Source organism: Passer montanus, unplaced genomic scaffold (genome assembly GCF_014805655.1).
Source record: "Passer montanus isolate IOZ18808 unplaced genomic scaffold, ASM1480565v1 scaffold73, whole genome shotgun sequence".
Taxonomy (NCBI): domain Eukaryota; kingdom Metazoa; phylum Chordata; class Aves; order Passeriformes; family Passeridae; genus Passer; species Passer montanus.
This window is the reverse complement of record NW_024372481.1, coordinates 2255637-2281813: the sequence shown is the minus strand read 5'-3', so window position 1 is coordinate 2281813 and position 26177 is coordinate 2255637. Positions and strand designations below refer to the sequence as shown.

The 26177-nt window shown below is 40.6% G+C and overlaps 1 protein-coding gene and 1 non-coding gene across 8 annotated transcripts; both read left to right on the top strand.

Moving 5' to 3' along the window:
• The first annotated feature begins 452 nt into the window (after window positions 1-452).
• Window positions 453-26123, top strand: RC3H2 (ring finger and CCCH-type domains 2). Of its 7 annotated transcripts, none has more exons than XM_039730618.1 (21): window positions 453-474; window positions 7300-7596; window positions 8959-9076; window positions 9524-9757; window positions 10610-10785; window positions 10887-11087; window positions 11468-11600; window positions 11840-11958; window positions 12339-12451; window positions 13021-13329; window positions 13798-14012; window positions 14960-15387; window positions 15957-16127; window positions 17238-17393; window positions 17647-17860; window positions 18026-18110; window positions 18632-18713; window positions 18861-18995; window positions 19536-19643; window positions 20022-20170; window positions 20780-26123. In XM_039730618.1, exons 2-21 carry the CDS (start codon window positions 7366-7368, stop codon window positions 20976-20978), a joined length of 3576 nt encoding a protein of 1191 aa, XP_039586552.1. In that variant the 5' UTR covers window positions 453-474; window positions 7300-7365; the 3' UTR covers window positions 20979-26123. The 7 variants fall into 7 exon arrangements, with proteins under 7 accessions (XP_039586552.1, XP_039586554.1, XP_039586551.1 ...); XM_039730617.1 differs by lacking the exon at window positions 453-474 and adding an exon at window positions 539-919; XM_039730616.1 differs by lacking the exon at window positions 453-474 and having other exon boundaries at window positions 539-7596.
• On the top strand, window positions 11266-11379 carry LOC120512474. Its single transcript, XR_005630020.1, has one exon. It is a non-coding gene; the product is annotated as a small nucleolar RNA SNORD90 (small nucleolar RNA).
• Window positions 26124-26177: the final 54 nt, after the last annotated feature.

Genomic DNA, 26177 nt, shown 5'->3' with positions numbered 1-26177 from the left:
CAGGAGTCACAGCTCTGCACCGCCGTGACCTTGGCCGAGGCTGTGTTATCTCGGCGTGACCGGGGAAGCAGCTGCAGCTGCCGGGTGTTGCTCCGGGGGCTGCCGTGCTGGGCCGGCGCTCCCCGGCCCTCACGGGCCCCGCCGGCCTGAGGCGGCTCGGGGAGCACCGACCTGGGCCAGCGGGCGCCTCCCATCCCCTCCTCCTCCTCAGCGCCAGCAGTGATAAAGTCATCACTTGCAATTTAGAACGACAATTTATAATCGAAAGTCTTAAAATTTAAGAGGACAATAAATAATCGACGCCAGACGCAAACGTTGCGCACCGAGGAACCGCTGAGGCGGCTCTGCTCGAGGCGCGCCACAAGGGGGCGCCGGCGGCGCCGCCCGCCGCTCTGTCCCGCCGTCTCTGTGACCCCCGCTTGGCCCTGGCGGCGCGGCCCGCGCGGCGGGCGCATCCGCACCGCCGTCTCTATGGTAACTCCGAGCCCGGCCGGTGCGGCCCGTCGGGGGCCGCAGGGGTGTCTGCGCCCGGCAGGCCGCGGGGCCGGCCCGGGGACCCGGGCAGCCATTTGGTGGCGGCTCCGAAATGACGGCGGGAGCAGGCCCGGCAGCGGAGCGGGGAGCCAGGCCCGGGCCCCGGAGCTGCAGCCGGCCCGGGTGCGGGAGCCGGGCCCGGGCTCTGGGGCGGTAGCCGGGCCTGGTGCGGGAGCGGGGCCGGGCTCGGGTGCGGCTGACAGCGGCCTGCGGACGGGGCGAAGCCGCGGGGAGCTCGCGGGGCCGCCCGGCGTTCCGGGCACCGGCGCACGGAGGCGGGAGCTCCCGGTGCCCTCCCTGGGGAGCCGCAGCACCGGGCAGTCCGGAGTCGCACCGGAGCCATGAATATTCCCAGTGTGGAATACACATGGAGCTGTGCCTTGGGGTAATGGTGGAGCACAGTCGTGGTGGGAGACAGGCCCTAGGGCTGCACCCACCGTGTCGCGTTTGGAGTGTCTTAAACACCAAAACACAAAAGAACCGAGCAGGAAAAGCGCGTCCCGCTTGTGCTGATGCCCGAGGTGCACGGAGGGTTTCCAGTTGAGTGTAGGAGTCAGCACAAAGCACAGAAGGGCAGCAGAGTGGTGGGAGAGTGATGAGTGTTCAGTTCATCCAGGGTTCAGAGGGGAATGGCGTGGATCTCTAACGAGAGAAAATAATGACAAAGTTTCGACAGGCAACCAGGAGATTTTCTGATCTAGGCCTGTTTAATTTCCATGCAAACTTAGAATTTTGTTTGGGTTTAACTGTAGTTCCTGAAGCTTCTCTTGTGGTTGTTCTCTCATGGCCAATATAGCTGCATCATAGTAATGAAACTAAAATTAAAAACAGTCCTTTGGATTACAAGGGTGTAAATTTGCAATTGTGGCAGAAAAGATCTAATCTTAAATGAGAAGCAGCCAGTACAGCTGTAAATCTTCTGAATCAAAATACTATTCTTTGCCCTTTGGTCTTTCTTAAATATCTGTGGAAACACTAGAAATTGAAACTTCTGTTGCTGGTGTAAGGATTATTCCATGAAACACTGAAGTCTTAATTTTTGTAGTGAATCACTTTCCCAAGACCTTCATGCCTTTTTTGTGATCTGTTTCTTGTTTCTGCATTGTAAGCAAAGCTTCCCAAGAAAAGGTGTTTTTATTAATTCATATTTCTGTCTTTGTTGAGGTTGTGAACATTTCTTTCAAAAATACTAAATTCTAACACGTGTCAGTGCTTTAGGCATCCCAAAGCAAAGTGCTGATCTTGAGTGTTGATCTCATTTATTTAAAGCTTTGTTGCTTTAAAATAGATAAATAATTACAATACCCAGATGGTAATAGCTGATAGCATCTGTTAGGAGTATGTTACATTTCATTTGGTGATATTTTATATACCCTTAATGGGACAAATGTTCAGGGTCTCTCCATGCTGACTGGACAACCCTAAGGAAAGGAAAAAAATAAAAATTATATGTCCATGGGCATCTAAAGTCATTCTGTACAACCTTTAAAAAGGTTTTCCAGCTCCGTGGAGCCCTATGTTTTCTTGCCTATATCTCAAAATATAAATGGTATTTCATTAAAATGGTTTAAAAAATACTAAGAATACAGAATTTCTCATCTAAAAAAATTATAGTTTAAACATGGAGGTCATGTAAAAACAAAAAACCTTGGAGAACTAAACCATACATGGGAGTCCTTATTCACTGAAAGTATTACCAAAAAGTTGGGAGTTCTACACTGTATCTCTTCTTGGAGTAACTGTGTCAAAGTAGATCTGCTTAGAAATGGATTCCCTTTCTCTGCGTTCAGAGAGAGTTCAACTGATTTGGGTGGCAAAAAACCCTTTAATTTATTTGCCCTTCAGTTAGTCCTGAAAAGTCAATACTGTTACAGAAGCTGAGTTGGTATCAGGCTGGTGGCAAGGACAGGCTCTCCTTTCAGGGACACCTACAAAACACAAGGAAAAACCCACAGTGGCATTACATAAGTATTTAGGAAACTTTTAAAATCTGCTGACATGATTTGTGTAGCAGGGGTTGAGCAGGGAGGAGCAGGTGGGAGCTGCTGAGGGTCCAGTGACTCTGGTGTTGGTTTGGGGCAGTTAACCCTGAACTGAGTGAACTTTGGTGGTCACTGAGCAACCAGGAACAGAAATTTATATTGTACCCCTGCTGATGGGAATGACTCTTCAGCCATGTTTTAAGGAGGCAGAGAGGATTCAGTCTTTGATTTTTAACCAGTTAACAAGAGAATCCAGTAGGCATTTCAGCAAAACGTAACCTGGGTACACATAAATGTTCAGATCTCTATTTAGGACACGAGGAAATGGAGTGAAGCTCTCAGGGAAGTTCAGCTTGGACACTGGTGAAAGGCTCTTCCCCCAGAGGGTGGCCAGGCACTGGAACAGGCTCACCAGAGAAGTGGTTGTGGCACCAAGTCTGCCAGAGCTCCAGGAATGTGTGCATGATACACGTGGTGTAGTGGCAGCTACTCCTGCACGAAGCAGGGTTGGACATGATGGGTCCCTTCCCAGCAGGATTTCTGTTGGTGACTTTTCTGGAACTTGAATTGGGCTGCAGATGCTCAAAAGAGCATTATAGCTCAGTGAAATAATTGCATTGAAATACTGTATTTAATGGTCATTAAAGACTTTACGTATAGAATTTTCACATGATGTAAAGAGATTTGCATGTGACGGATATTATGGAGTGTAGAAATAAGCAAGGCACCTCAGTAAAGAGGATTTATTTCAATTTCAGGCCATCATAGCTGAATGATGCAAAGCTGTTATGGGGATGGTGCTTCCCTAAGCCTTTAATGAAGCCAGTTTTTTAGATCTGTGGATGATGGCTGTTGAAGAGAAATGAATAAAAGATTCTAGCTCTTCCAGAGAATACGTTAATACTGATAATTATATTATGTGAAATGTGAGTTTTTGACCCAGTCAGAATGCTTTCAGGAACTACATAACTTAGGAAGGAAAGCTGGAAAAAGCTGCCTCCTTGTAGTACAAACCAACCATTCATCTGCATAAATGAAAAATTTTAATGGAGATCACTTTAAAAAAGGAAATAAAATACCATGATCTCTGCAGTCAGCATTAAAAGCAAGTCAATATCAGGGACTCTTTAACTTAGTGGTTCAAAATCAATTGAATTCTAAGCTTTAGGCTTAAATCCACAGTAGGATTGTAACCGAGCCTCAATTGTGAAAATGCCGTATAATTTCACAAGTTTTCCAAGCGTTTCCTTCATCTGTGGAGAAGACTTCCCTTTGTTCAGCACTGACAGAATTATTCCGTGTCTCATTCTCACCCAGGCTCTGCTTATTTGTCTTTGCCATGGCCCACAGGGGAGCTGCTGGAGGAGCCTGAGCCGAGCTGATGCCGTGGGGGAACCGAGTTCAGCCTTCAGCCCTTTCTGTCACAGGGGGTGAAACTTGCCTGTCCGCATTTTGGCAAATGCCCTGACTGGGCAGTGTGGGAGAGGAGCAGACTAACAGAACAGCATGATCACCTAAGCTTGGTTTCTTCAGGAAATCAGAATTGAATTCTGTTTATCATGTCCAGAGGTTATTGAGTAAGCATAATGATTTAGATTAGTTGTTGAGAATGTCTTGGGATTAGGTAGCTAAAAGTTAATATAAAAATATTAAAGACATCTAAATCTTATAGCTTCCATCACTTGTAAGTAGTATAGCTGTTTGAGGAAGGTCTTGAGTTTTCACTTATCTCCCCTTCCATCCCACATTCTAATTAAATCAGATATTCTAGTCTAAAATGAGAAAATCAGTCAGTTATCATTGTTACTCTGATCCGTTGCAGCCATTACTGCAATAGGAAAATACTGCTGTTTTAAAAACACGACGTTACTCAGCTGTACTGGTTTTTATTATTACATAATTTCTGAATTTAGCATTTTACGTTTCTCAGTTTGTCATCTGAAGTATTGCTACTGGTAGTAATACTATAAAACTAATTGTAATTTCAATGTAATGATCTTTTTAATAGCAACTGCCGTGGCTTTTCACACTGCTTCCTTGTATGTTTGGCCAGTTTCTGTATCAGCCACTTCTTTGAGATTTTTTTGCAGGGTGCTTCTGCTTGGACAGGGAAGAGGAGCCCTGTGTAGTGTAGAGATAGATAACACATCTGCAGAATGAACAGACAGACCAAGGGCAGTTGTTCTGACGGGGTGTGCTGCCTGTTAAAAACAGAATCCAAAGGATTTCTAGTTTACCTTCTTTTTTTGCTCTCCTCCTTGTGTTTGCTCAGTTTGGAGTGCTGAAGCAATTTGTTCTTCAAGAGGACATCCCTGAAATACATTGTTTCTGACAAGGAGCAAGAATCTATTAAACATTTGGCTTATGCTTTTTGTAGGAGTTGACATGGTAATTAGGAGATGTGAGATTGTTTTCCTACACACTGGGGTGTAAGAGTGGCAGGAGAGCTGGCAGGCTCAATAAAGGATGGAGATTTCTCCCTGTATGGCTGCTTGAAGTTTTGGGAGTCAAGAGCTTTTCCCAGCTGTTTGCTGGCTTAATTAGATTTTTTTTCCTGTCAAGAAATCTGAAGGTCAACACATGCTTAGTAGAGTCTGTCATTTGGGATGATTAAACACCCAGAGATAGATCTTTAAAAACTGGTGGTGCACACTTGAAGAATCTGTTGTGTTCATTTCTATGCTGGTCAGGAAAGCAACTGTATTTTAACAGCTCGTAAACAGAGAGGTGGTTTCTTGCAAGTCTCTGAAGCACCTGTGGAAACTGAGCGTGGTTATTGTCTCAGAGCAGAGATCCCCGTGTGTGAGATAATTAATGAGCAGTGTGGACGCAGGGACTGTTTATTAGGAGCTCGTTAGTGACATGCCAGCAGTTGAGCTCTCTGTGTACCAGCCTCCTAAACTTTTCCCAGTGTGAGTCATGACAGTCACACACTTCCAGAGTGCTCTGGTTTGTGCTGTTACCTGTGTCTTGCAGTCAAGTGAAAAAGCAGCACTATCAGCCCTAGGTCAGCAGTAATGTTGGTGTCCTAATGTTTCTGGTAGTGCTGCAGAAAACTTTGAGTATTTACAGACATGCTTTGCAGCTCCGTCCATCTCTTGTCTGGCTGGAAGGGAAGCAGATGTGCTAAAGGAAATGGTGGGATTCTTAACAGAGGAATCAAAGGTCTTTCTGGGCCTGTTGGCTCAGTGTTTGGCTTTATTCTTATTTGTTTTGCTTTTAAATTTCCTTGGTTAAAAGACACATGTAGCAATAGCATGTTAAAGACAACTTTTGTTCATCTCTGCTAGAGCTTTGACTCTGCTTTCATAGAAGCTGGAGGAAAATCTGATCTGTCCAATACATGGGAATTTTCTGGCTTATGTTGGGAGTGTAACCTCAGCAGTTTGGTTCTGAGAGGTTCAGCTTCCAGTTTGATGTGTTTTACTATGGGAATTCATTTGAGGCAAAAATTGCTGCATAATATTGAAAAGCTCTCTGAGATAAGGACATCTTGTACAAGTATCCTGTTACTTAAAGGGCACTGAATGTTCATAGTACTAAATAGGATTTCTAAACAGATGGTCATAATTAACATAAAATACATCCACAGATAAGAGTCTATTTGGTCTTCTAGTAATTCTTTCAATGGTCTGGTACTTTAGCTTTAATTAAACCATAGCACAGCCAACAATGGAACTGCAGTAAGGAGTTTCTAGATTTGAACACAGAGGGAACATCTCAGCTTCCTCAGAACAATTACCTTTTTTCTGTCATCAGAGTAAAAAAATAGAATGCTAAGCATGTCATTAAAACATTTGTGGATTTGCATTTGTAACAAGCTTGTTCATAGCCTTGAAGTGACCCAACTGGTCTGTAGGTTGCCTAGAGAGCAAACACGGTGGCACATCACAGCCCAGGGTGGGGCTGCTCCCTCCAGGGTGGAGCTCTGAGTGGAAATCCTGATGATGGAAGCTTGGATGAGAACAGTTTTGATGAACTTCTTAGGCCTGGTACCTTTTCCAGGAATGTGACTTATGTAAGATACAACAACAATCTCCATAAAGCCATATTTTCTTTGAAATACACTTATGTAAACAATTTATTTGGTACTATTGCACAGAGTGAGACTTTTCAAGAGACAAGGAAGCCATCTGAAGTTATTGCTTACCTTATCATAGGTTTTGTCCTAAATACCTGGATTTTACATACATCAAAGATTTCTTTGCTGTGAGTTCATGGACATAGTTATATGTAAGGTAGAAATATGGAAAGCAAAATTGCACGCAGCAATCTCTGCCCTTGAGTGCTCCAGTTCTTGCAAGAAAATGCGGAAGTAACACGAGAATCATAAAACTAAGAACTGGTTTCTCATTCTTTTACTGCTTTCTTATGGCTCTTGATATTTGTTAGTTGATTTCCATTTTACAGAAAGAGAAAATGTGTTTTTAAAAAAGCAAAGTTCGTTTAGTTTGGTGTCTGATGAAGATCTGCAGAAGGAAGGCATTGTTTTACTTCATTTCAAATGAAAATAACATTCTAAGCCACACCCTCTCCCCCAAAATAATTAATGCCATTTATTGTGAATGAGTTTAACTTAGGGTAGTCTGCATTAATTTAGTTCATGAGCCTTTTTTGGTACAGTTGTTAAACTCACCCAGAGATGGCGTTTTTGAGTACTTCAGCATAAGGATTTGGTTTTGTACTTGTCTTGGTAATATTGAAATTGTGGTCTGTTTTTTAATTAAAAGTTATTCTAAATTGCCAGAAAGCATGTTTTAAATACTCTGTTATTCACTTACAGCTGCCAAAACATAGTACAGTGAAATAATGGTCTGCTAGCCTGCTAAACAAGTGTCCAGCTTCCACAATGCCTGTGCAGGCAGCTCAGTGGACAGAATTTCTGTCCTGCCCAATCTGCTACAATGAGTTTGATGAGAATGTGCACAAACCCATCAGCTTAGGTTGCTCTCACACCGTGTGCAAGACCTGCCTGAACAAGCTCCATCGCAAGGCATGTCCTTTTGACCAGACTGCCATCAACACCGACATCGATGTGCTCCCTGTGAACTTTGCACTCCTCCAGCTCGTTGGAGCCCAGGTATCATTGAAGCAGCTCTTGGTTTTGCCATTTCATTTTGTTGCCTTCTCTGTGCTAGCTGCAGTATGCGTGCTGCTCTGTCTTCCTCATTTGAGCCCAAATAAATGGTAAGGCTTAACTTTGGACTCTCTAGGAGTCCATACGTACTCTAAAAACAGCTTCACCATTTCAGGGCCATCTTCTCATAAAATGGAAACGTGTTCTAATTGTAACCAGAATTCTGATTTTAAAAGGCTCTTGCACTGTTACTGGAGACAAATTCCCTTTGGGAAGCAGACAGTTGGCTGTCTCAATTGTCAGTAGAATGAGTGAACCTGCAGACTGCACTCGTTCATCTTAGCCTTGTGAGAAATCTCATTCCTAAATGTCACGTGTTTGGAAGTGGCTGTTTAACCAAGTTCCAGAAGTGTGTGTGTATAATTTTTTTTAAATATGCTTGATGATGGCTTTTCAGTTGCGTTTGCAGACACTGGCTAATCAGGCCAGGAATGTTCCCTGTGCTGTCTCGTAGCAGTGGCAAAACAGTGATTATATAATCAGTACTGCACTTTATGGAGACTAAATAAGTCTGTTCCCCTTATGCTGATTCATGTGCTTTTTCATGTTACTCTCTCTCTAACACCTTGGTGAGGCAGTAAAATGATATTTACTTGGCTTTGTAATGTCCTATCACATGCCTTGACACAGCTATTGGCAATGACATTATGTCAGAGTGTTTTTGTTTCTCAAGTTCACGTGATCCTTTCTTTTTTTTTTATGTGTCAGATCATTGTTGTGATCTCACAGCATTTATTTTCATGATCTCTTAACTCCTTGCAATGTATTCCAAACAATTAATTTATTATGACTAACACTCCCTCCATTTTCCTTATCTGACCTTGTTACTCTACTTCAAGCTTTTTTCCACCGAGTTAAGTTTCCTGCTTCTTCTCTTGGAAGATTTCAGCATGCCCAAATGATGCTTAAATAATTTTTAAACTTTGCTTTATTATATTCTTGCTAGTTCATTTTGTGCTAAAGCTTTTTTTTGTAGTAAATCATGGTGATCTGGTATACTGATCACCTTCTCAGATCTTGTGTTCTTCATCTTTTAGACACTGGTTATTGTTTTCTGCCCTACTTCTGTTTTTGAGGTGTTGAGTAATAACAAAAACCATCTTTCATCATTCTAATCTTCATCTTGGGCCTTTTTTGTTGTTCCCTATGCCATGTCCATGCCCTGGGTGGGTCCTGTGTTTCCCTGCTCTCAGAGCAGTGCACATCTGCAGTGTTATGTAATTAATGGTGATGTGGGTACCACTGGGGAGGTCAGCCAGGTGAATGTAATTCTGCTCCCCCCTCCTCCCCCTTGCATTTTTTTAGGTACCTGATCATCAGACAGTAAAGTTGAGTAATGTAGGAGAGAACAAACATTATGAAGTAGCAAAGAAATGTGTTGAGGATTTGGCACTCTACTTAAAGCCATTAAGTGGAGGAAAAGGTGAGTCTCTGCTGAGCAGTGAAATTTTGATGCTTGCTTTTAACAGCGTTGTGTTTTCAGCACTGATTGTAAATGTCAGTGAGATAATACTCTCATTTTTCTAATAAAATTGCCTTGTGTCTTTAAAAACTTATTCACACTTGTGACACTTGTTTGTGGTTTTCTTATTTTTGAGTTTACAAAATACTCTATTTAATAATACTGCCTTGGGGCTAACTTTCTACTGAAACTGAACTTTCCCCAAAGGATGGCTTTGATGTCAGTTTAAGATTTTAATTAAAGTTCTTTTTGATAAAGAATTACACAGAGTTGCCTAAGAGAAGGGAAGGCACCTGTGACTGGTATCCACGTCCTAGAGAAAGACATACACTGTTAGGCATTTTTTTTGTCTCACTCAGATGAATTTGATGAGAAGCACTGCTTTGCCTTTTCTCCCTCTCTCTGAAGGTGTTGCAAGCTTGAATCAGAGTGCACTGAGCCGTCCCATGCAGAGGAAGCTTGTGACACTGGTGAATTGTCAGCTGGTGGAGGAGGAGGGTCGGGTCAGAGCCATGAGGGCAGCTCGGTCGCTGGGAGAGAGAACTGTCACAGAACTCATCCTGCAGCACCAAAATCCTCAGCAGCTTTCTGCCAATCTTTGGGCTGCTGTCAGGGCACGAGGGTGCCAGTTTCTAGGACCAGGTAAGGGACCTGTACATCTGCAATATAATATTTTTAGCTGTACTTTTTCTTTACCAAAATGTTTTGAAATTTGTTCTGTTCAGTTGAAGATGTTCTGCCAGAAAGAAAGGAGAAGGGGAAAAAAACCCCAACAAATAGTAGTACAATCTTCTGCCATAAAGGTTTTGGTTGTTTCCTCTTCTGGGCCATTAAATGTTCTTTGAAACTGGGAGGAAGTATTTCAAAAATCCTGGCAAAGAGGAGTCAATAAGCACACGCTGTGCACAGTTTGTAATGGAGTGTAGGAGGCTGGCTGTACTGCTGCCTGTGGCTGGAATTGAATGGCTGTCAATATAATCAGCCTAACCTCAGCTGCAGCATACTTACTAAATTTACAATGATTTATATACATAGAAAACAAATTCATAGCTAAGAATGCAGCTAAAGCAAGTGCAGAAGCAAGAAAATTCTCTTTAAAATAGAAGTTGTCCTCTCTTGACTCCTGTAACTGTTGATAGCATTCCAGTACTGTTCCCATATTTATTTTATAGTTTCGTGGTGTGGCATTGAAGAGGTGCCTGGAAGAACAATAGCTACAAGACTGCACAGTGGAGAAAAGTATAAAAACTGCACTACTGATGTGTTTATTACTGGAAGTTAGTCTTAGCTCTAAGTTTGCTGTGCTTAGAGTGGTTCTAAATATTTCTTCTAAACTAGCAATTTTCTTTAAAAGCTGGGTTTTTTTAATTAAAAAAAAAAGGCAATAAGGAATTACATTCAAGATGATTTAGATGTTTCTGCTTACCTGTTCAAATACATAAGCCTTCCTGTTTTCTGGAATATATTTAACTTTCATTTTTTTGTGTGTTAAAGCTATGCAAGAGGAGGCACTGAAACTTGTATTACTGGCACTGGAAGATGGCTCTGCACTCTCAAGAAAAGTTCTGGTACTTTTTGTTGTGCAAAGGCTGGAACCAAGATTTCCTCAGGCCTCTAAAACAAGCATTGGTCATGTTGTGCAGCTACTGTATAGAGCATCATGCTTTAAGGTAAAACACCACTTGTGGTTTGTGCTGTGCAGCTGGTTTTTTGTGATGAACATGGAGATTTTTGGTTAAAGAAGGAATGTTTAACTATTACTGTTTATTAGGTCACTAAAAGGGATGAAGATTCTTCTCTGATGCAGCTTAAAGAAGAGTTCCGGAGTTACGAGGCTTTGCGGAGAGAGCACGATGCCCAAATTGTTCACATTGCCATGGAAGCAGGACTTAGAATATCACCAGAGCAGTGGTCTTCCCTTCTGTATGGAGACCTGGCACATAAATCACACATGCAATCCATTATTGACAAGGTTTGTCAAAGGGATGATTTTAGTATCTTTGTAGGATTAGTTCTGACTGTTAAATGTTACAAGAAAAATCAAAGAACTCCATGAATTAAGTTTTTGTTCGTAGTTCTATCAAATATTAATTAAAACTAGACTGAAATTTTTTTCCCTGATGTAGCATATTCATCATATGAAGTACTTTAATTAACTTTTTGGTGTCTTATGATGAAGCTTCATAGGGCAGATTCTGAGTTGAGAAATAAAATTTCTCTCCACTGATCCTCTCTATATGCCATCTGAAGACACTCTATATTGCATTTAGGAATCAATGTCATGAATATCTTTTTGACATCAGTAGTTGACAATTGTAAGATGCAGCACACTAATGTTCCCTTTATTTTCAGCTTCAATCTCCAGAATCTTTTGCTAAGAGTGTACAAGAATTGACAATTGTCTTGCAGCGCACGGGGGATCCTGCAAACTTAAACAGGCTGAGGCCTCATTTAGAGCTCCTGGCAAACATAGATCCAAATCCAGGTATGCAAATCAAGCTTTTTAAACATTTCTTTGTATTTTTCATATCCAGAAAAGTAAATTAAGATGATCACCTCCATTCCTGGTTTTGAAATTTCCATTAATGAACATCATAAATTCTTCTTCAGGTCTCTCAGAGTTCTGTCCTAGTACTTGGTGTTGTAAAGTAATACAAGATGTGCCTCTTATTTATGATACTGGAATTATTGACAGGGTGACAACCCTGCTTTTCATCATTTTAGATGCAGCATCTCCAACATGGGAGCAGCTGGAAAATGCAATGGTGGCTGTAAAGACTGTGGTCCATGGGCTGGTGGATTTCATTCAGAATTACAGTAGAAAAGGCCATGAAACTCCACAGGTAACCAGACTTGATCATTGTATCATATCTTCAACTTCCTCTCTCATTTACTGGGAGATGCAACTTTGAAGAATTACTGTTGATTTGAAATATTTATGGCCTTTCCTGTGGGATAATTGATGATACTGTTATTTACTGCATTCAGATTTTGAGAACCTAACATTTGTGAATATGGAATGCAGCAGAATGGCCGTAGAGAAATGCATACAAGGACAACTTAGCCCCTCAACAAGGAGTGTCCTTGTTTCTCTGATTAAAAATGCAAAATGTAAAAACATGCCATGGATGTATTTTCTGTATTTTAAGCCTACTTTTATGTGAATGTCTGATAGATGGTAAGAGGAATGTCTTGTGGTTTTTGTTTGTTGTTCTTTTTAAAGCCACAACCAAATAGCAAATACAAAACAAGTATGTGCCGAGACCTTCGACAGCAAGGGGGGTGTCCAAGAGGAACAAACTGTACATTTGCTCATTCTCAGGAAGAGCTTGAAAAGTGAGTGTGGGAGACTTTTTCCTTTGTTTTCATACTTTTAATTTAAATCCAAGCAATCTACAGAGATTTTTGAAAACATCCTCTTCGTATTTTCATTCATTTGGAGGGACTCTTGACATGACAGTTCTTTATATGAAATTGAAGATACAGCAAAGCAATGTCTACAGACTAATTCCAGTTTTATTTTTTATTTTACCCCATATGAGGTAAAATTTCCTTTCCTGCAATTGAGTGCAAGCTCAGTGTCTTTCAAGGATTGGTTATATTATGTACAAGAGGGAACGTTAATTACATTTTAATTACTTAAGGAGTGAACTGCATTATTGAACAATATGCAGCTCTGCATTCTTGAAGTTGTTTTCACCCAAATGCATTTTTAAATAACTGCAGAATGGGTCTTAGGAGAGATGATTTTGGGTTCCAGTTGTTGAAAATAAGTTTGTAATTTTTTGATGTCATGTTCCACGTCCATCCCTTATTTTTGCTAGTTTTGCAAATCCATTAAACTTCACAATAAGCACTTTCTATACCATCTTGTCTTTTGTGTGTTTGCACATGTTTGTTTGTAGATATCGCTTGAGGAACAAAAAAATCAGTGCAACAGTGAGAACATTCCCCCTTCTAAACAAAGTTGGCGTAAACAGCACCGTCTCAACCACCACGGGAAACGTGATCTCTGTCATAGGAAGCCCAGAGGCAACGGGCAAGATGGTGCCAAGTACCAATGGAATAGCTAATCTAGAACCTGGGGTGCCCCAGCTGATCCCCCGCTGTGCAGACACCTCCCTGAGAGCTCTGGACAGCACCAAGAAGGGAGGCAAGACTGGAGCCAATGGCCAGAACGCTTCTGGGTCCCCCACAGAATCACTTCCTGAAAAGTAGGTGACTTTTTGACATCAAGACAATTCAACAGAACATTCTGCTTTTAGATTTTGTAAAATAATAAATGGGGTTTGTGGGTGGCCAACAGATACTGAAGTGTGGTCCTGGCTTGCAGTAATTGCTGGTGCTCAGTGGCTGCAGAGCTGTGTAAGGTGTTGCACTGCAGTCCATTGCTTTAGCTGTTCAATACTCATGTGCAATGTAGACAAATGGTAAAGCTCTCAGCTTTTCAAAACCTTTGTCTTTACCAGAATACACTTACAAAGGGTATCAAAACATTTATGTCCAATTTTGAGTTCTCCTAGGAGAAAGTCTAAAACGTAGCATCAGTTCGGGGTATGAAAAAACCAAAATTCTAGAGGAAATGTCAAGGCCCAAATTTCCATGTTATGTGGGAGTGTACAAGAAGAGGTGACTGAAATAAGTGAAGATCTGTTTAATGATTTCTTGGTAATCCTTTTCAGTAAAATCGGTTCTCCACCCAAGACTCCTGTAAGCCAGGCAGCAGCTACCTCAGCTGGTCCTCCTAATATTGGAACAGAAGTCAATTCTGTGCCTCCAAAATCCAGCCCATTTGTTCCCAGAGTACCTGTCTACCCTCCACATTCTGATAACGTTCAATATTTCCAAGATCCCAGGACTCAGCTGTCATATGAAGTTCCACAGTACCCACAGACAGGTGAGTGAGATCAGCACTGATTAAGAAATAGCTCTGAACTTTTCTCTGGAAAAATATCTTTTATTAGAAATAACTTTTATGGCTGTTTTGTTTATTTTATTTAATTTTATTAAATATCAGCTGAATGTTCTCTTCATGGAATACTAATCTTGTTAATTGCTGGGTATGTGAGGCACTTGCAGTTTGTTCCCAGTGTTGGTGGTTCTTGCCTTTGTGTGCTGTATGTTATACAGCTTATACTTCAGCCTCCAGAAGAACTTGAATCTCAAGGTCTTTCATCTACTTTTTCCTTTGTTAGCGTTTAATTGTTTTTATTTAGGCTTGCTTTTGCCATGGCCCATCCGTGAGGGTATCCCTGGACAGGATTCAGAGGCATAGCACACTTCTGCTGGGAGGCTTACATGTCTTTGTGCTTGCTGGAATGTTTTTGAAAGGTTTCAGTTATCTTTTTAGGTTGCACTGTGCATGTTTATATTCAGGCAAACAATTGTGGTTTATAGCACTGAGTCATTCACAAGCTCTCAAAAGGTAGAGATGTTCAGGCAATCCTCTCCAAAGAAAGAGCAATAAATCAAGTGTGAAATGGTTATTTATAGACTTTTTATTTTTTAGTAATATAGATTTTTATTTTAGAGATAACTGTTTTCACTTCCTATATAAAGACTTGCTGAAGATTCTGTGTTTTCAGTTACTTAGTTACACCACAGTACATAGGAGCAATATTTTCCAAACTGGGTCCAGTTGGTGAAGGGCCAGCGCTGCATCTGCAAGTGTGGTTGTCATACATGAAGTGATATTTAACAGAAACATAGTAGGGTCAGTAAGAGGTGTAAAGTGTGACTCCTCATTCTCTAAAGGTACTTACCAATGCTATGAACAGTTTTATAAGGTGTAAAATTTTGGGTCATTTGTGGTCGCATTAAATATGTATTTTTCCCATTTTTAAGGGTATTACCCAGCACCTCCAACAGTACCAGCTGGTGTGGCTCCCTGTGTTCCTCGCTTCGTGAGGTCCAATAACGTTCCAGAATCCTCCCTCCCACCTGCCTCCGTGCCATATGCCGATCATTACAGCACATTTCCCCCTCGAGACCGACTGAATTCTCCCTACCAGCCTCCTCCTCCGCAGCCCTATGGGCCAGTCCCTCCTGTCCCCTCTGGAATGTACGCTCCAGTCTATGACAGCAGGCGCATCTGGCGCCCACAGATGTACCCACGGGATGATATTATTAGGAGCAATTCTTTACCTCCCATGGATGTGATGCACTCATCTGTCTATCAGACATCATTGAGGGAGAGGTACAACTCTCTGGATGGGTATTACTCTGTGGCTTGTCAACCTCCAAACGAGCAGAGGACTGTGCCTTTACCAAGGGTAAGTAAGTGAGAGCCAGGAAGGGACAGCTCCATGCAGACTTGGTTCTGAAGGTCATTACTGGGAAGCTGGTAAATAATTAGCATAGACCTGTTTATTACACTGATCGAGACGTGTGACTTGGACAAAGTTCTTTGTTTTGTTTTTAACCTTAAAATGGGCTTTCAAAACAGACCACTGTCATCTGCATCAAGACCTCTTTAATGCCCAAAGCTGGTAAATAATTAGCATAGACCTGTTTATTACACTGATCGAGACGTGTGACTTGGACAAAGTTCTTGTTTTGTTTTTAACCTTAAAATGGGCTTTCAAAACAGACCACTGTCATCTGCATCAAGACCAGAGCCCCTTTGCCTCTTTAATGCCCTTGTATGTTCCTTGAATTAATTGCATATCTAAGATTTGAGTTGCCATACATGGGCCTAGAAATTCTTGTGAAATTCTTCAAGTGATATCAGTGGAGGGTTACAGACCCAAGGAAATTTGGGGAGCCAAGTGTGTCCCATGCAAGTATTTGCCTTCTGATTAGAGTGTGATGGGATATCCAGTCCTGTGTTTATTCTTTCTAGGAGCCTTGTGGTCATTTGAAGACTGGTTATGATGAGCAGCTGAGACGGAAGCCGGAGCAATGGGCACAGTACCACACACAGAAAACTCCTCTGGTATCGTCAACCCTTCCTATGGCAACGCCATCTCCAACACCACCCTCTCCTCTCTTCAGTGTAGATTTCAGCACAGAGGTGGGAAGCCAAAGAACCTCTTTATTTTCCCTTCCTGTTTCTGTAAGATGCCATTTAATACTTCTAGGAAAGATTTTCTACCTGCCATTTATTGTTCATAAAATTAAGTTAATTTTCTAGCAAAAGGAAAGTGATATCTAATAATGATGCATTTCACTTTGGTATTAAGGTGATGCATAACATGACTGAGAAAAAAGGTCAAGAAGTGAAGTGATTCAATTCAACTTCACTAAATGAAATGTAATTTTAGTGAACTCACTTTGTGAACCTCCAAGTTTTTGTGTAAGAAACAGCAGCTGTGTTTTCCATAAAAAAGTATTTGCATTTTGATACTGCAAATGGCTTGACTTGATGAGTAGCCTTGAATCAAACTTCAAGTGCTTATCAAGTCCCAAAGAATGCATTCCCTTAAAAGTGGCAAAAAGCACTGGTAGGACATTGTGTACTTCTGTGATAAGTCCTGTAAAGAAGAAGGGGAACTCAAGAAATAGCAATAGTGCACTTTTGAAGGAAAAAAAAAACCAAAATACTTTATCTCTCTAAATGAGATGTGTCCCAAAAACTGGTTTGAAAACCACTGTACCAAGCACTCTTAGCTGTGGTTTGAGTTTTGTTGGTGATATTTGCGATGTTAAGAATAATTATTCAGATCAGATCTTGTAGGTGTACCTGAAGTGCCTTATGCATGTATTCAAGGTGGATCAGGATTTAGTCGTTTTCACCCAGGTTGGAGGGTTGTAAGTTGTACTTTTATTTAGCACTGGCTAATACATTAAAGGAAAATGCACGGCTTCCTCTCAGTTAAGTAACTGTAGATATTTGCCTAAAGAAACCTGACACTAACACAGATTCCAGTCCCAAATCTTGGCCAGGCAGGCCAGGCAGTTATTTGTGTGGCAAAATTTGCTCTCTGACAGCTGCCAGGGGCACTGTTTTAAAATTTTAATAAAAACAGCTTATGTTGTCCCCAAGTCAAGTCTTGAATATGGCTGGACCTCCTTGATTCACTTTTGAGATACATTTACTGCTATTTAATTAAATTATGTTCTCATTTTAAAACTGAATTCCCTGTTTTTATTATTTACTGCTTATTTATTCCCTTTTCTGTAGTTCTCAGAGAGTGTCAGTGATTTGAGTGGAACTAAATTTGAGGAAGACCATCTCTCTCACTATTCACCGTGGTCTTGTGGCACTATTGGCTCTTGTATAAATGCTATCGACTCAGAGCCCAAGGATGTGATTGCCAATTCCAATGCCGTGTTAATGGTAGGGGTTTTCTGCATGTTCTCTCATTAGTGTGATGATCCTTCCATGCTGAAGTATCTTCTGTTTGGTTAAACCAGCCTTTTAAAAAAAAAAAGGTCATAGTTTCCATTAGTAGTATTTTAAAGTAGTTCTGCTCATAATATCCTTTCCCAGTTTTGTAAATAGGCAACTGTAATGAGAAAGTTACTGGCCAGCTGAAGAAGGTGCATCACCTCAAATGAGTCCATGTGTCTCCTGTCTCCTGAATCTGTAGGATTTGGACAGTGGGGACGTTAAAAGGAGAGTGCATTTATTTGAAACGCAGAGAAGGGCAAAGGAGGAAGATCCGATAATCCCGTTCAGCGACGGACCCATCATCTCCAAGTGGGGTGCAATCTCCAGGTCATCCCGCACAGGTTATCACACAACAGATCCAATCCAGGCCACTGCTTCCCAAGGAAGTGCTACTAAGCCCATCAGTGTATCAGGTACAGCTTCAGGCTTTGTGTGACAAGAATTCATCATTTATGCACACCATGAGCATTTCATCCTCTTTGTGCTTACTGCAGCTATGAAATGCAAAGAGCTACAGAACGTGTATATCCCACTGAAGAGCAGAGAAGATGGTGAATGCTGTCTTAATTCTTTTGCAGATTATGTCCCTTATGTCAATGCTGTAGACTCAAGATGGAGTGCCTATGGCTCAGATTCTGCCTCTTCAGCACGTTATGCGGAACGGTACGGACTCCTTCCCGAGCTCTGTTCACAGCTTTTCCTGCAGCTTGCAGTTCTTCAAAGTCCTCTGTGTGTGTGGGGGCAATCTGGATTGTCTATTAATAGACATTCTTAGTTTTAAAGTAAAAGACTTTTTTACCTATCCAGCATAAAGCCTTGGAAAAAACTAGGTTAAAACTTGTGTAGTCTTTAATTCTTAATGCAGTTAATAGTGCACAATTACTAGCAGTGTGTCCCTTGAGAGACCTATCAAAGAATTGGAGTCAGGCACTGCCAAGTTGTCATGTCAAAATCTTGAATAGTTTCAGGTTTTCTTGCCACATCTTACCCATGTATAAAATAAGGATGTTTGCTTCATACAATACCTTAAAGTATTATGAGCCACAGTGAAGATGAAGAACACTTTGTCTAAATCACATCTAGTTTCTGTCCAAAAATCTAACATTGATAGACTAATGAAGTTATGGGGTGTTTGATTTAGAGAACTTCTTTTAATTCCTAGTTTTGCCTTCTTTCTTTTAAAGGGACAGGTTCATAGTAACAGATTTGTCTGGTCACAGAAAGCATTCCAGCACTGGAGATCTACTGAGTATTGAATTACAGCAGGTAAGACCAGTTATTATACCATGAGAGTTTTTTAATTTAAAAGAAATTGTTTAGTAAAGTGCTTTTAAATAAATTTCCTCAGTGTAGCTGTCTGGCTGCACATGCTTTAGGTGTAGTGTTTGGTAACTGAGCTGCTTCTTTCCATAGGCCAAAAGCAACTCCTTACTCCTTCAGAGAGAGGCAAACGCGCTTGCCATGCAGCAGAAGTGGAATTCTCTAGATGAAGGCAGTCGTCTTACCTTAAACCTTTTAAGCAAGGAAATTGATTTGAGGAATGGTGAGGTAAAGAAAGGGGTAATTGGGATGAAACAAATCTTGGAGGGTGTTTATATATATATATAAGTGCATGAATTTTAACTAAGAGTTGAAACTTGGTTTTAGCACTCCCAAATATTTATTGCACTGTGTGCAAGCTGAGTCGCTGTTGTTGCACTCAGTTATTTCCCTGAGATTAGGCAGGTGCACCTGCTATTCTGCTGCTCCAAACATGCATTTACAAAGTGGGAAGAATGTGACAATCACTTTCATGCAATCATTATTTTTGTCCAGTTGTATGTGTTATAAATTTAAACATTTTGTCAATGGGCTCAAATTTCTTTAGTATTCATTTTATCTGTTTCAGTGCTTTGTTCTGATTTGATTTAGCCTCGTATCCTATATTGTCCATGCCTGAAGTTCATTTCTGTCTGACTAGCTCCCTTGTATTGTAGAAATGTTGTGTGCTAGAAATGCATCTTCTGTTTTCACTTTAATTCTCCAGTGTTGTGTGAAGCCAGTGAAAAGCCAACTTGATATTAAGAGAACATATTAATTCTTTTTTAGACTGATTATCCTGAAGACTGTGCAGACACAAAGCCAGACCGAGACATTGAATTGGAGCTGTCAGCCCTCGATACAGACGAACCTGATGGGCAAGGGGAACAGATAGAAGTGAGTAACAATTGGGTCTTTTCATTAGTCTTTATCGATTAGTGTGTTGATAGCAAGGCCTTTTGGTTTTAGTCCTAGTAATGACATCCTTTATTTAGCACTTGGGGTCTTGTACTTCTCACTCATATACCTGGCAGTTAATACTAGTGAAGCTAAAAACAGCTCACGGTTCATACTGCTCTTGTCATTCACAGCCATCTTTCAACAATTGGCTTTTCCTTTAGTGAAATGTGGTAGACATTCTAATAGTGTGACATAAAATGAAGGAGGTTTATGGCCAGACTCCTGTTTCCATTAGCATAGTGTAGTAGAACTTAATAGGAAAATGTAAAGCTGGTAGGGACAGAGTTAATGGGCATTTCTCCTTCTCTCTTGTAGGAGATTCTGGACATACAGCTAGGGATTAGCTCCCAAGAGGATCAGCTGCTCAATGGAACAACCGTAGAGAACGGGCATCTGCTAAAGCAGCACCAGAAAGAATCTATGGAACAGAAGAGACAAAGTTTAGGTGAAGACCTTGTGATTCTGTGAGTGTTAGACAAAACAGCAGTGTCTGCCAGTGTTAGACAAACAGAAGCATCAGAATAGTGGAAGCATGGTTGTGTAAGGATGAACTACGTACCTGCTCAGACTTGGATTAGACATCTGCATTGTTTGTACATGGTGGAGTGAGAAGAACCTGTTAAGAAATAGAATTAGGCCAGAAAGCTGAAAGTCCCAGGCTGGTACCATTGTTCGTATGCATCGTTGTAATCGTACACACTGAAACGTGTCACAGCTGTTCAAAACACCTTTCACAGTCAGTAAGCAAAAAATGCAGAATATTTTTATAGTTAACAAAAATTAAGAAAAACTTCAAAAGGTTAAATGGCGGACTGTTTGCACAAATCTCCATGGAGAGGTAGATTTTGAAATACACTATTTTAGGTTTGTATGTCCTGTAGTCTTTAATGAGTAAAGCAGCCTTTGAAAATGAGGCAGACTACTTTAACATCTCGAGCGTACCATTCCAGAGGAAGATGTTTAGCCTGTTGCTAAAAATGAGTTTGTCAGTATTTATTTAATGCACACAATTCAGTTCCGGATACTTGTGCATGTCCTTGTTTAATATTTGTGTAACTTATTTTTCTCCTCAGGGAGGAGCAGAAAACAATCCTGCCCGTAACTTCTTGCTTCAGTCAGCCGATCACAACATCTGTTAGCAATGCAAGCTGCCTGCCCATCAGCACATCAGTCAGTGTTGGCAGCCTCATTTTGAAAACTGCTCACATTATGTCTGAGGATAAAAATGACTTTTTAAAGCCTGTTGCAAATGGCAGGATGGTTAACAGCTGAAAGGCATTCATCTTTCCAGCTTGTGACCACACCATGGAAGCATTTACACTAGCTTTTTATATATATAATATATATTATATAATGTATATTTTTTTTAAAAAAAATAATATTGGGGTCATGCATTTCCTGTGGACTCTTTGATACTTCAAGCCCCTCTCGCATTAGCATTCTGAAGAAAAAAAAACTTACTTTAGTAGGGTAAGGCGTTCACTTTCCACAAATGAATGGAATTTGGACATTGTTTTACTTAAGCTTAAAGCAGCTTTTTATGAGTTTGTAGCAATCCGGTGCAGTATCTGAGCCATTCTTGTTGAAAATGGCTTCTGTAGAAAACTAACAACTCAGTTATTTAAACTAGCAGGATCCTACGATGATACATCTAGTGAAAGGAAGACTAACTTATTTGTCTCTATTTTGTTTCACGAGAGAAGAACTTTTGTCTTGTTGCAGCTGCTTTTTCTTTAGTTGTGGAACTTTGCATGGAGTCTTGTTTCCTGTTGGAAGACTGAGAGGTGGAGATTTGGACTTGAGGCTTTTACAGGGTTAACACACCTTCAGCTTTGCACTGCTGTGTTATTTGTAGGTCTGTGGGGCAGTGCTTTGCTGCAGCTTTTGGTTTCCATTCCCCCCAGTTGATGCTTTAGTACTGTAGACACACATACACAGGCTACTTGTCCAAGTAAAGTTACCAGAAGTAAATCAAGTGCCTAAGTCCTCCAGCTAATGTACTAGGTATTGATTTCCCCAAGCTACACATGAAACAATTTTCAACGATTTTGAGAGGTTATGCACTAATGTAACAGCAATTTTGGTTTTGTTTTTCTTACTTTACTTTTTTTCGTTGATAGTTCTCAACTTGGAGATTATAGGATCCAGATGACTTGGCAAAAAGTATCAGGTGCTCTTGGCTTTCCTTTGAAAACCCTGTATCTAGTGTTTGCACTGACTAACAAGATGGTATTGCTGTTTTTTGTACTGTTTTGTTTTAATTTAAACTAAATATTGGGAATTTAAGGTGGTTGTAATTACCTTTGTTAAATGTTGTTAATCATAATCTTGTATTCAGGTTTAATTTTTGTTTATTCAGTGGCAACTTATTTTCAAAGACCTTGAAAATACAATGAGATAGCATTATCTGACCTTCAGAGTGCTGAAAACTGTATGAATTTATGCCCTGTTAAGAGGTGACTGAGAATCATGTTAGACATGTCAACTGAAAATTGGTTTTCATAAATACACATGAACTAGAGCCCTGGGCATATTTTTTTGAGAAGCTTAAAAATCCACTTTTTTTTTTCTTTGAAGAAAGCAGGACTCTCCCTCCTGATGATTACTCTCTTCTTGTTTGTCCTCTTACTTTTCTTTGTGACAAGTTTTACATTTTTTTATGTTTTTATTAACTTCTGTGAAGTTGTTTACTCTGAAAATTGTACTGGAATATTTTAAGCCAAGCTGATCTTTCACCAGGTGTACTGCATGTAAGGGCTTTTCCTGCTAGCAAAATGCTTAAAGAGGATCATGTTACTGGTCGTCTGAGTTGTTATTTTACAAAATCACAGCTATGTGGTCGGGTAAGATTTTGATAACTGTTTTGTGCACGCTTCTGGGGGGTGGGGGTTGGCATTTCCCTGAGGGTTACTGATTAGACTAAGTAAATATTGGTGTTTGATATCTCTCCTAACGAACCTGTCCATGAAATAATTATGTTGTAAATATACCTGCAAATCCAAGGGTTAGTTTTGATATTCTGGTGTCAGTATGGAAGATCTTACACATCTATTTAATACTCCAGTGTCAAGGAATGTATGTAGAAAAACAGTCGAGTAGTCTTTTCTTAGTTTCCTTTGGCTGTTGCTGTACCTTCTCCAGCCAGTGCCACCTCACTCTAGGGTTAGACTGACGCTTCTTTCACTCGCTCCGTGAAGTGAATGGATACAAGAACCAGACCACCTTTGTCACCTTAACTTATTTCCTATTGATGTTAACTTTAACTTAGAATGTTAGACATAAATATGATTGTTGTATATTTTATACCAAGACCATTCTGTAAATATGAATTTATATTACTTTTGAAATGCTTCTGAGATACTATTATTTGCTGTACAATGTAATTCCAAAACAGATATGCAAACAAGTATGTCTCTTTCATGGATATTTAAACAGTGAGATCTTCCATGTTGAAGGTGATGTAATTTTTTTAAAAGATTTTTAAATTTTAAATTGCTATTTTGTTACAAAAATAGAGAAAATATAAAGGTTTGAGAAGTCCTTATTTGCCCTCAGGGAAAGAGCCCTCTGTGCACCAGAACTCCACAGAACATCTTCAGCATGATCTGAGGGTGAATATATACTACATAAATTGATTGTGTATTTACCTTAACTTTTTAATTTTAAAATGGCAATTTTAAAAACTTGGTTGTGCTCTGCTGGAGGGGGTTGGGATAAGCTGCTTACACACATTTGCCTGTTTGTCCAGTGAAATAAGCCTGACATACTCCTGCCAAGGTCTTGGCATATTTAAGAACAAGTGTATCTCTAGACTCTTGTCTGCAGCAGGAGGTCCCATAGAGCAGTTCTCTAGGATGGCCATACACTTCATGTGGAAAGTTGGCTCTCAACTGAGGCTAGAGTTTTCTAGTTGAATTTTTAACCTATAACGACAGGCAAAAGAATCATTTGAGGGTTTAACAGCATGCTGGCTTTGTATTATGGTTTTAAGACTGACTGTGTGGTTTTTGCCACCAAACTAATGCCCTCCAGTGCCCTGACAGGGAGAAGAAGCTGCAGGTGGGAACACCTGGCTCTGGCTTCCTTCTTTGTTGAAATTTCAGCCCTTGACCCTTTACAAACAAGTATGTATTCATTTGTTAATTGTAAATCAGGTGCCTTTGGGCTATGGAGGGGCTTATTTTCTGACACTGAGAGAGTGACTTACCTTTGTGTGTCAATAGCAGTGATGCCCATTTAGGTTTTGGCCTAATTTACTGTGCTGTCAGAAAAGAAGGCCCGGAGCAGATTGGGGAAAGAGATTGGCTCTTTTGCTTTGCTTGGACAAGCATTTTGGTTTGGTTTGGTTAATTATTTTTTTTTCCCCATTAGGGGTACAGCAGGGATTTCACATGCAAGAGAGACAGGAATTATTAGTATCTAAGTTAATTGTGTTGCCTCACTACCTGGATTCATTCCTTGGTTTGCCTCATTTCCCACATAGGTCTTAAAAGAGACTAATGCTTGTGCTGGGAGAATGCTTGTGTGAGAAAATAACTATCTGTACATTCTTAACATATACTTAGAGCAGAGTGATTGCCCTGCTACTGATATTTTGTTCCTGTAAACAGGTGACAAGAAATGAATCTTAGTGTTTATGCAGATTTTGCATTGTAGAATGTATACTAGACCCTTCAAAGGCAAGGTTAGACTCTTTGCAAAGCAAACTGGCGTTGGTTCTTGGTAGTCTAGTACAGGGACACTAAAGTTTGGCATTTGATTTAGGAAAAAGAAAACAGTTGCAGAAAGCTGATTATGTTAAATAAGCTCTTAATTAAGCTCTTTGTAGAAGTCTAATTTGGAAGGTTTTAGTGCTTTGATAACTCAATTGAAATTTTAATTTCTCCTGTACTCAAGAGCTGAATGCTGTTCTTGTATAATAGTGTACTAGGCTGGATGAGGTACAAAATAATGCACAGTGGTCAGAAACAGCTGAGGAAAGAACGCTTAAAATAACTCAATCTAAACTCAGAATAGTTCCAACCATTGGTTTTGTTTGCTTTTTTAAAGCACAAGTTGTCAAGTTGTACCTGTTGCTGTACATAAACACTGTATGCCAGCAGCTCCTTGATCATATTTGTGAACAGACTTTTCATTATTAGACTGGTATTAAAGGAAGGTGTTGAATTTGAGAGTGTAACAAAATGAGAAATGATCAGATGATCTATAGGATGTAAAAGTCCATTTTTATGTTGTAGTTTAATCCCTTTGTTAGGAAGTTCCCTCTCATTGAGGGACCTCTTCTGCAAGCAGAACACAATAAATGTGCTTTTTCAAATGACCCAATTTCCCAATATATATGAACAGCTGACTTTGGCAGTAGTCATCCCCCTGCATCTCTTTGCTGGCAAGGGAGCAGGACAAGGGTGGGAAGAATCCCCAAAACTGTCACTGATGAAGTGAAACAAATCTGAATAATCAAAGTGCCCAATGCCCAAACATAATTCTACACCCCATTTATTTAAGGATGCTTGTGGAAGCTTTTAATCACTCAAGATTCTGCTGTAAAAGCTGAAATAAAGCAGAGCCTGGCTGCGTTTCTTACTGCCAAAAGCCAAGGTCATTTGCACATAGCCCATGGATTTCTCCAGAGTAGATCTCCGTTACCCAAGGCATGGGAATGCATGCGTTTTCTTAGCTGGGCAAACAAGTACATTATACAGTAGTTGTGATACAACACACGTGGCTTTGATTTGTACTGCACATACCCACTGTACAGCCACTCCGAAGTATTGTGGTTAGCTTGCAGCATCTGCTGTCGCATTGATACTGTTTACTGCGTATTCTTTTCCCTGGAAGTTTTAAAGAAAATTTTTTTTTTCTTGTTGCATTGATTACATTTTATAAATTTGCTTAGCTGGAAAGTTTGGGAAAAGAGGCCTGTTTGTCAATTGTACAACCGATTGTGAAGCTCTAGTGTGAATATTTTTACGTCTGTATTAGACATTTTCTTTGCAAATCTATTGTTCGATTGAAATGTAAATGAAATAAAAGATGGTGTACACCCATCATGTATAAAGCAGGCACCATCGCTACGATGGATTTAATGCTCATTTTTATGGCGCATTCTCAGCTTCTATTTAAAACTATAATTTAAAGAAAAAAAAAATCTGTAAAATGAAATGGGGATATATGGGGGAGTAAATTCTATTCCGTTTATTTCGGTTTTGATTCCCAATGGTAATGTTTCCCTTCGTGTTAGAGTAGGGGGGCCCCGGCGGGGCCCGTGTGTCGCTGTAGCACTGACGTGCAGAGGTTGTAGCTTTGGCTGGGCACGGATAGAGCATCCCGGTTCGGTGTTTGAGAGACTCGATGGAAGAAGTTTGCAGTATTGACATGTATTTGCATGCACGAATAAAAATTATTTGTCCACCTTAACGGGCTGTTTGTCGTCAGCTGGGGCTGGGGAGGTCCGGGGGGAGCGGGGGAACG

Coding starts and splice junctions, on each gene's coding strand:
- RC3H2 (XM_039730618.1), top strand. CDS start 7,366: ATGCCTGTGCAGGCAGCTCAGTGGACAGAATTTCTGTCCTGCCCAATC. Junction 11,959..12,338: donor AAGGCCATGAAACTCCACAG/GTAACCAGACTT, acceptor TTCTTTTTAAAG/CCACAACCAAATAGCAAATA. Junction 17,861..18,025: donor TAAGCCCATCAGTGTATCAG/GTACAGCTTCAG, acceptor ATTCTTTTGCAG/ATTATGTCCCTTATGTCAAT.